The sequence below is a fragment of the Sturnus vulgaris genome, chromosome 28 (assembly GCF_052056855.1).
Source record: "Sturnus vulgaris isolate bStuVul1 chromosome 28, bStuVul1.hap1, whole genome shotgun sequence".
Lineage (NCBI taxonomy): Eukaryota > Metazoa > Chordata > Aves > Passeriformes > Sturnidae > Sturnus > Sturnus vulgaris.
The window spans coordinates 6,840,290-6,849,634 of record NC_142270.1 but is presented as its reverse complement, the minus strand read 5'-3'; the positions used below and the strand labels follow the sequence as shown (position 1 = coordinate 6,849,634).

General features: G+C 45.4%; 1 protein-coding gene across 1 annotated transcript; it reads left to right on the top strand.

Annotated features, from left to right (window-relative positions):
• Positions 1 to 1,895: 1,895 nt before the first annotated feature.
• Positions 1,896 to 8,251, top strand: LOC148221028 (atypical kinase COQ8B, mitochondrial-like; the record flags this gene model as incomplete). Its single annotated transcript, XM_088179874.1, has 6 exons — positions 1,896 to 1,989; positions 2,648 to 2,789; positions 3,881 to 3,988; positions 5,346 to 5,411; positions 6,749 to 6,835; positions 7,727 to 8,251. Coding segments are annotated over 6 exons (842 nt in total), but the record flags the coding sequence as incomplete, so codon positions are not given.
• Between the last annotated feature and the right edge of the window lie 1,094 nt (positions 8,252 to 9,345).

Genomic DNA, 9,345 nt, shown 5'->3' with positions numbered 1-9,345 from the left:
TGAAAACAACCCCAAAAACACCCTAAAAACACCCTGAAAACAACCTGAAATCAACCCAAAACCGCCACAAAAATACCCCAAAATCAATCCCCAAACCAGCCCAAAACCAGTGCAAAATAAACCCAAAACAACCCATAATCAACCCAAAAATAGACTCCAAAACACCCCGAAATCAACCCAAAAGCACCCCAAAACCGCTACAAAAATACCCCAAAATCAATCCCCAAATCAACCCAAAATAAAACCAAAAGCACCCCAAAACCGCTACAAAAATACCCCAAAATCAATCCCCAAATCAACCCAAAATAAAACCAAAAGCACCCCAAAATAAACCCAAAACAGCCCAGTCACCCCAAAAATGCTCCAAAATCAATCCTAAAAAGAGCCCCAAAACACCCCTAAATAAACATGAATACACCCCAAAAACACCCCAAGATCGCCTCAAAATAAACCCAAAACCACCCCAGAACAGCCTCAAACCACCCCAAATCACCCCAAAATCTTCCCCCAATCCCCCAATTCCCATTTCCCTCCCAAATTCCCTTTTCCCAAATCCCTGTTTTCCAGCCACATTTTATCTGCATTTTTCCCCATTTTATCCCCATTTTTCCCACATTTTTCCCAAATCCCCAAATTTTTGTTTTCCCCAAATCTCCGTTTCCCCAATCCCATTTCTTCCCCAATTCCCACCGTTTTTCCCAAAATCCTGTTTTCTCTCTCCCCCAATTCCCATCTTTCCCAAAATCCCCCATCCCCCAAATCCCCATTGTCCTCTCAAATTCCTGTTTTTTCCCCAAATTGCTGTTTCCCAAATCCCCGTTTTTCCCAAATCTCCCCAAATTCCTGTTTATTTCCCAAATCCCCATTATTTTTCCCCCAAATCCCATTTTTTCCCTCAATCCCCATTGTTTTCCCCAATCCCCATTATTTTTCCCCCAAATCCCATTTTTTCCCTCAATCCCCATTGTTTGCCCCAATCCCCGTTATTTTTCCAAAACTCCCATATTTTCTCAAAATCCCATTTTTTCTCCCCAATTCCCATTTTTTCCCCAAATCCCATTTTTTCTCCCCAATCCCTAAATCCAATTTCTCTCCCCCCCAAATCCCATTATTTTTCCCAAATTCCGTTATTTCCCCAAATTCCCATTTTCCACCCAAATCCCTGTTATTTTTCCCCAAAATCCCTGTTTCCCCCAATCCCCGGGTTTTTGTACCCAAATCCCGTTATTTTTCCCAAATTCCCATTATTTTTCCCCAAAATCCCATTATTCCCCAAATTCCCGGTTTTCCTCCCCAGTCCAGGGCTGTTCCAGCTCACCCCATTATTTTATATTTATTTTCATTAATTTATGATTTTTCCCAAAATCCCGTTTTTTTCCCCAATCCCCATTTTTCCCCCCAAATTCCCGTTTTTTCCCCCAAATCCCGTTATTTTTATTTTTTCCCAAATTCCCATTTCCCCCCCAAATCTGTTATTTTATTTCCCCAAGCTCCATTTTTTTATTATTTCTCAAAATCCCATTTTTTTCCTTAACTCTCGTTATTTTATTTTTTCCCAAAACCTAGTTATTTTTATTTTTCCCCAAATCCCGGGTTTTCCCCCAAACCCCATTATTTTATATTTTTATTAATTTTTATTTTTCCAAAATACCATTTTTCCTCCCCAGTCCAGGCCTGTTCCCGGCTCACTCCATTATTTTATATTTTTATTAATTTATTAATTTTTATTTTTCCCAAAATCCCATTTTTTTCTCCCCATCCCAGGCTCACCCCGTTATTTTATTATTGTAATAATTTATTAATTTGTATTCCCCACCCCAAGTCTGTTCCCGGCTCACCCCGTTATATTATTAATGTATTAATGAATGAATGAATTAATGATTAATTAATCCTAGGTCTGTTCGCGGCTCACTCCCTGCGCTCTCTCGGGCTCCAGCTCCAGCTCGAGTGCGATTACGGGCGCGAGGCGCGGAGCGCGCGGCGCTTCCGGTGCGGGTTTGGGGATTTTGGGGGAATTGGGGAATTTGGGGGGTTTTTTAGGGGATTTTTGGGAGATTTTGAGCGGTTTTGGGGCAGTTTTTGGGAGGTTTTGGGGGGTTTCAGGGCATTTGGGGGGATGCTTTTAGAGGGTTTTGGGGAGATTTGGGATTTTGGGGATGGATTTTGGGGTTTTTTAAGGGATTTTGGGGGATTTTTGTGAGTTTTGGGAGATTTTTAGGGGATTTTGGGGCAGGTTTGGGGGAGGTTTTGGGGTTTTAGGGCGGTTTTAAGTCATTTTTGGGACCGTTTTGGGGACGATTTTGGGGGATTTTAGGGGATTTTGGGAATGGAAATTTGGGGTTGCACTGAGGTATTTTGGGGTTTCAGGGATGGAGTTTTGGGGTTTTTTTAGGGGATTTTGGGGGATTTTGAGCGGTTTTTCGAGGGGGGGTATTTTTGGGATGGATTTTTTTGGATTTTCTGTGAATTTGGGATTTTTGGGGTTCTCCAGGTCCCTGCTGGGCTCTGACCCCTATTCCGGGTGGGGTTTTTGGGGTGATTTTTACCGTTTTTGGGTCATTCCTGGGTGGATTTTTCCGGGGATTTTGGGTTTTTTGGGTGGAATTTTCGGGTTTTTGGTTAATTTGGGGTATTTTTGGCTCCCCAGGTCCCTGCTGGGCCCTGACCCGTTTTTCCGGGTCCCGCGGGTTCTGTCCCAGCTCAGCTCCCGCCGCGTGCTCTGCACCGAGTGGGGGAGGGGCGAGCCCCTGGAGCGCTGCCGGGGAATCCCCCAGGAACGGCGGGACCAGGTGGGGGAGGGGGGACCCCAAAATATCGGAGGGGGACCCCAAAATTTATATGGGGGGGAGGGGAACCACCAGGCGGGATCAGGTCGGGAAGGAGGGGATCCCCAAAATTAATGTGGGGGGATCCCAAGATGTGGGGGAGGGGACCCCAAAATTAATGTGGGGGAGGGGAACCCCAAGATTAATATGGGGGACACCCCAAAATATCGGAGGGCTCCCCAAAATTTATATGGGGGATCCCAAAATATGAGGGAGGGGAACTCCAAAATGTGGGGGAGGGACCCCGAAATATTGGGGGTATTTGGGTCCCCAAAAATGGGGGGGGCGGGTCCGAAATGTGGGGGGGACCCCAAAATTAATATGGGGGGAGTCCAAAATATGGGGGGGAGGATGGACCCCGAAACTGGGGAGAACCCCAAAATAAATTTGGGAGAAGGACCCCAAAATATGGGAGGGGTTTGGGGGGTGAGACCCCAAAATTTGGGGAGAGCACCCAAATTATGGGGGGGACCCCAAAAATGGGGGGAGGGACCCTGAAATATCGGGGGGATGTTTGGGGGCTGGGAGACCAAAATTTGAGGAGGATTTTGGGGTTTTTTGGCCGTGGGAATCCAAAATTTTTGGGGGGAGACCCCAAAATCTGGGGGGAAGACCCAAAATTTGGGGGGGAGCCCCAAAATTTGCGGGCTTTTGGGGGAATTTTGGGGGGATTTCTAAGGGGTTTTTTTGGGGGGGTAGTTATTTGAATTTGTGGGATTTTCCAATTTTTTTTTTTTTTGTGGGATTTGGGGGATTTATTTTTTTTAATTTTGGGAGGACTTTTGGGATTTGGGTTCCTTTGGGGGGCATTTTGGGGATCTGGGGGATTTTTTATGTTTTTTAATTTTGGGGGGATTTTATTTTTTTATTTTGGGGAGATTATTGGGATTTTTTTTTGTGGGGTTTTTGGGATTTGGGGGATTATTTTTTCTAATTTTGGGATTTGGGGGATTTTTTTTTTTAATTTTTGGAATTTTGGGGTTTTTTTGTTTTATTTAAATGTTGGGGCTCTGTTTGGGGTCCATCCCCCCCAGGTTTAACCCTTTGTCCCCCAGCTGTGCTCGGAGCTGCTCCGGCTCTTCCTGCAGGAGCTTTTCAGCTTCCGCTTCATGCAGACCGACCCCAACTGGGCCAATTTCCTTTATGAGCCCGGGACACACACGGTGAGCCTGGAAACTGCCCGGAAACAGCCAAAAATAGCCCAGAAACTGCCCGGAAACTGCCCAAAAATAGCCAAAAAATAGCCCAGAAACTGCCCGGAAACTGCCCAAAAATAGCCAAAAAATAGCACAGAAACTGCCCGGAAATATTCCAAAAGTATCCCAGAAATATCCCTAAAATCAGCCCAGAAATATCCCAGGAACAGCCCAGAAATATCTCAAAAATCAGCCCAAAACCAGCCCCAAAATATCCCAAAACCAGCCCAAAAAAACCCAAAAATAACTCGAAAAACCCAAAAATCAGCCAAAAAATATCTCAAAAATATCCCCAAAACAGCCCAGAAATATCCCAAAAATATCCCAGAAATATCCCCAAAATATCCCCAAAATAACCCAAAAATAGCCCAAAATATCCCAAAAAATCCGAATTTGGGAATTCCGGGGGATTTTGGGGGTTTTGGGAGATTTTGGGGAATTAAAGGCGATTTTGGGGCATTTTTAGGGGATTTAAATTGAATTTTGAGAGAATTAAAGGCGATTTGGGGGGGATTGAAGGGGATTTTAAGTAGATTTTGTTGCAATTAAAGGCAATTTTAGGGAGATTTTAGGTGGATTTTGGGAATTTTTATGAATTTGGGGATTTTTGAGGAATTTTGGGGGAATTGTGGAGATTTTGGGGGATTTTTGTGAAATTCAGAGAAGATTTTGGGGGATTTGAGGGATTTTGGGGAATAATTTTTTTTATTTTCTGTGATCTTTTCCGGCATTTTTCCGGGATTTTTGGGATTTCGGGGCGTTTTTTAGGGGATTTAAATTGAATTTTGGGGGAATTAAAGGGGATTTTACGGGATTTAAGGAGATTTTAAGTGGATTTTTGGGAATTTTGAGGAATTTTGGGGGACTGGGGGAAATTTTTGGAAGATTTTGGGGGATTTTTTGGAATTCTTTTCCCTTTTTAGTGGAGATTTTGAGAAGATTTTGGGGGATCTTGAGAGGATTTGAGGGAGATTTGGGACATTTTGAGATTTTGGGGGATTTTGAGGAGGTTTTGGGTGATTTGGGATCTTTTGGAATTTTTTTATTTTTGAGGGGATTTTTTGGGTTTTTTTTGTTAGGTTTTTTTTATTATGTTGTGTGGATTTTTTGAGGATTTTTGTGGGGATTTTTTGGGACTTTTGAGGATTTTCGTTAGGATTTGGGGGGGGGGGATTTTTGTTGGGTTTTTATTTTGTTTTTATGGGGATTTTTTGGGGGGAGAATTTTTGGGATTTTTTTGTTGGGATTTTGAGAGGATTTTGTGGAATTTGGGGCGGATTTTTGGGGAATTTTGGGGAATTTTGGGGATTTTTGGCTCCCCCAGGTGACGCTCTTGGATTTTGGGGCGTGCCAAGAATTCGAGCAGGAATTCACCGATCACTACATCGAGGTGAGGATGGGGAAAAATGGGAAAAAGGGGGGAAAATGGTGGAAAATGGGGGGAAATGGGGAAAATATGTGGAGAAAATGGGAATAAAATGAGGAAAAAATGGGGAAAAAATGGGGGGATAGGAGAATAATGGGGAAAAATGAGAATTTGGGGATTTTTCTGGAATTTTGGGAGATTTTGGAGGGAATTTGGGGGATTTATTGGGATTGGGGGGATTTATTGGGATTGGGGGAATTTTTTTTAGTTTTGGGGATTTGGGGGAATTTTTTGGGGAGATTTTGTGGGATTTTGGGTCAATTTCTCAGGATTTTGTGGGATCTTTGGGAGGAATTTGGGAGGATTTTTCTGGATTTTAGGGCGATTTCTTGTGATTTTTTGAGGATTTTTAGATTTTGAGGGATTTGGGAAGGATTTTTATGGATTTGGGGGGAATTTTAGGTGATTTTGTGGGATTTGGGGGGATTTATTGGGATTTTTTTGGATTTTGGGGGGATTTTTGTGGGTTTTTTGGGAGATTTTGAGGGATTTGGGGGAGATTTTTATGGAATTTGGGGGATTTTAGGGGATTTTGTGGGATTTGGGGGGAAATGGGGAGGTTGGGGATTTTTTTTTTTATTTTGGGGGATTTTGGAGGGAAATTGTGGGATTTTGGGGCAATTTCTCAGGATTTTGGGGGGATTTTTAAGATTTTTTTTGATTTTCAGGGGATTTGGAGAATTTTATGGGATTTTTGTGAATCTTGGGATTTTTTTTGGATTTTGGGGAAATTCTTGGGATTTTGTGGCATTGGGGGGATCTGGGGAATTTTGTGCATTTTGGGGGTTTTTGTGGATTGTTGTGGATTTGGGGGCAATTTCTGGAGATTTTGGGGGAGTTTTGTAGGATTTTGTGGGATTTGAAGGAAATACAGGAATTTGGGGATTTTGGGGGTAATTTGGGGATTTTTTTTAATTTTAGGGGATTTTGGAGGGAATTTGGGGGGAATTTATTTGGATTTTGAGGGGGTTTGAGGGGATTACGAGAAGATTTTGGAGGATTTTACAGGAGTTTGTAGGATTTGGGGGAAAAATTGGGGGATTTTGAGAGATTTTCATGGAATTTTGTGGGATTTTTGAGGGATTTTCGTGGAATTTTGAGAAGATTTGGGGATTTTGGATTTTTCTGAAATTTTGTGGGATTTTTTTGCCTTTTGGGAACATTTTGGGTGATTTTTGTGCCGATTTTGATGGGCAAAAAATGGGAAAAAAAAATTTGTGTAAAAACGAGAAATTTGTGTAAAAATTTGGGAACCAGAGGAGGAATTTGGGGCCAGAAATGTGAATTTGGGGCCGTTGCAGGTGATCAAGGCTGCAGCTGAGCGGGATGAGGAGAAAATCCTGAGGAAATCCCAGGAGCTGAAATTCCTGACGGGCTTCGAGTCCCAGGTGAGAACGGGGTCAAAATCACCAATTTTGGGTCCTTTCACCCCAAATTTTTGGATTTTTCCTATTTTTAGGGTCCCTTTTCAGCCCCATTTTTTTCCCTTCACCCCAAATTTTGGGGTTCCCCAAAGTTTTGATCCTCCTGACCCCAATTTTGGGCTCCTCCCTCATCCAAATTTTGGACTTCCCCAATTTTTTGGTTCTCCCCCGACCCCAATTTTGAGTTTTTTCACCCCAAATTTTGGGGTTTCCCAATTTAGGTTTTTCCCTCACCCCAATTTCTGGGTCCCCCATTTTCAGCGTTCTAAACCCAAATCTTGGGGTCTCTCACTCCAATTTCGTGTCCCTCTCATCCCAATTTTTTTCCCCTCTCCCAGTTTTGGGGTCCCCTCGAATTTCCTGATTCCACCCCAATTTTGGGGTCCCTCAATTTGGGGGTCTATTGCCTGAATTTTGGTTTACCCCTCAATTGCAGGTCTCCCCCAATTCCTGCCTCCCCAATTTCGGGGTTCCCCCAATTCCTTCCCCCCAAATTCCCTTGTTTTCCTCTCAAATTAATTCCCATGTTTTTCCCAAATTTCCGTGTTTTCCCCCCAGATTAATTCCTGTGTTTTTTCCAAAATCCCAGTGTTGTGTTTTTCCCCAATTTCCCATGTTTTCCCCCAAACTCCTGTATTTTTTCCCAAATTAATTCCTGTATTTCCCCCCAAATTCCCAAGTTTCCCCCTACACCAATCCCGTTTTTCCCAAATTCCCGAGTTTTTTCCCCACCCCAATCCCGTTTTTCCCAAATTCCCGTGTTTTTCCCGAGTTTCCCCCAAACCAATCCCATTTTTCCCAAATTCCCGAGTTTTTTCCCCACCCCAATCCCGTTTTTCCCCTCTCCCATGCCAGGCTCTGCAGTCCCTGCACGTCCAGGCCGTGCTGCTGCTGGGGGAGCCCTTCTGGGGGTCGCAGCCCTTCGATTTCGGGGCGCAGGGCACGGCCCGGGCGCTGCGGGCGCTGCTCCCCCCGATGCTGCGGGGCCGCCTGGGGCCCCCCCCCGAGCCCAGCTACGCCCTGCACCGCAAACTGGGGGGGCTCTTCCTGGCCTGCGCCCACCTGGGCGGGCGAGTGCGCTGCAGGGACATCTTCCAGCGGGTCTACGAGGAGTACTGGCGGACAAGAAATACAGAGAGCACCCCAAAAACACAGGGGAACACCCCAAAAACGGAACCGGAGTCGGGTGCTACCAAATAAAGGAGATTTCACCCCAAAATCGGGCTGGGTCTGGGGCTCTTCCAGCAGATCTACGAGGGGTACTGGGGGACAAGAAATAATAGGACCCCAAAAACACAGGAGAATCCCCAAAATGGACCCCAAAAATGGAACCGGGATTGGAGGAACTCCCTCCTCAATAAAGGAGATTTCACCCCAGAATCGGGCTGGGTTTGGGTTTGGGTCTGGGGGCTCTTCCAGCAGGTCTACGAGGGGTACTGGCGGACAAGAAACAATGAGGGGACCCCAAAAACACAGGGGAACGCCCCCAAAATGGAACCGGAGTCGGGTGAGGGGACCACTCCCCAATAAAGGAGATTTCAGCCCAAAATCGGGCTGGGTTTGGGGGCTCTTCCAGCAGATCTACGAGGGGTACTGGGGGACAAGAAATATAGAGAGCACCCCCAAAATAATGGGGAGTGACCCAAGAAAGGAACCAGGATTGGAGAAACGCCCTCCTCAATAAAAGGGATTTGACCCCAAAATCGGGCTGGGTCTGGGTTTGGGTCTGGGGGCTCTTCCAGGAGATCTACCAGGGGTACCAGGGTTCCCAAAATACAGAGAGAACCCCAAAATACGGAGGGAACCCCAAAAACACAGGGGAACACCCCAAAAACAGAACCAGAATTGGGGGAACCCCCTTCTCAATAAAGGAGATTTCACCCCAAAATTGGGCTGGGTTTGGATTTGGGTTTGGGGACTCTTCCAGGAGATCTACGAGGGGTACTGGCACCCCCAAAACAGAGCACCCCAAAAATCCAGGGGAACCCCCAAAACACAGAGAGCACTTCAAAAATCTAGGGCAGCACCCCAAAAACCGAACTGGGATGGGAGGAAGCCCTTCCTCAATAAAAGGGGATTTCACCCCAAGATCGGGCTGAGTTTGGGGGTTCTGTGTTTTGGGGAGTTGAGGGAGAATTTGGGGTCTGGGAGGAACCTCAAAAACGCAAGAGCACCACAAAAACCCCGGGCAGCTCCCCAAAAATGGAACCAAAATTGGGGGAACCCCTTCAGCGAGGGGGTGCGGTGCCCCCTCCCCAATAAAGGAGACTACACCCCAAAACTGTGCTGTGTTTGAGTCTGGGGCTCTTCCAGGAGATCGACGAGAGCTGCTGGGTCTCCCCAAATACTGAGAGAACCCCCAAAATAACGGGGAGCCCTGTCTGGGTTTGAAAGACGGGTATTTGCTAAAGAGAACAGGAGCCTCTCTTTGAAATGAGAGGCTTTACTTTATCTTCTCTTCCCTTTTACTTTAC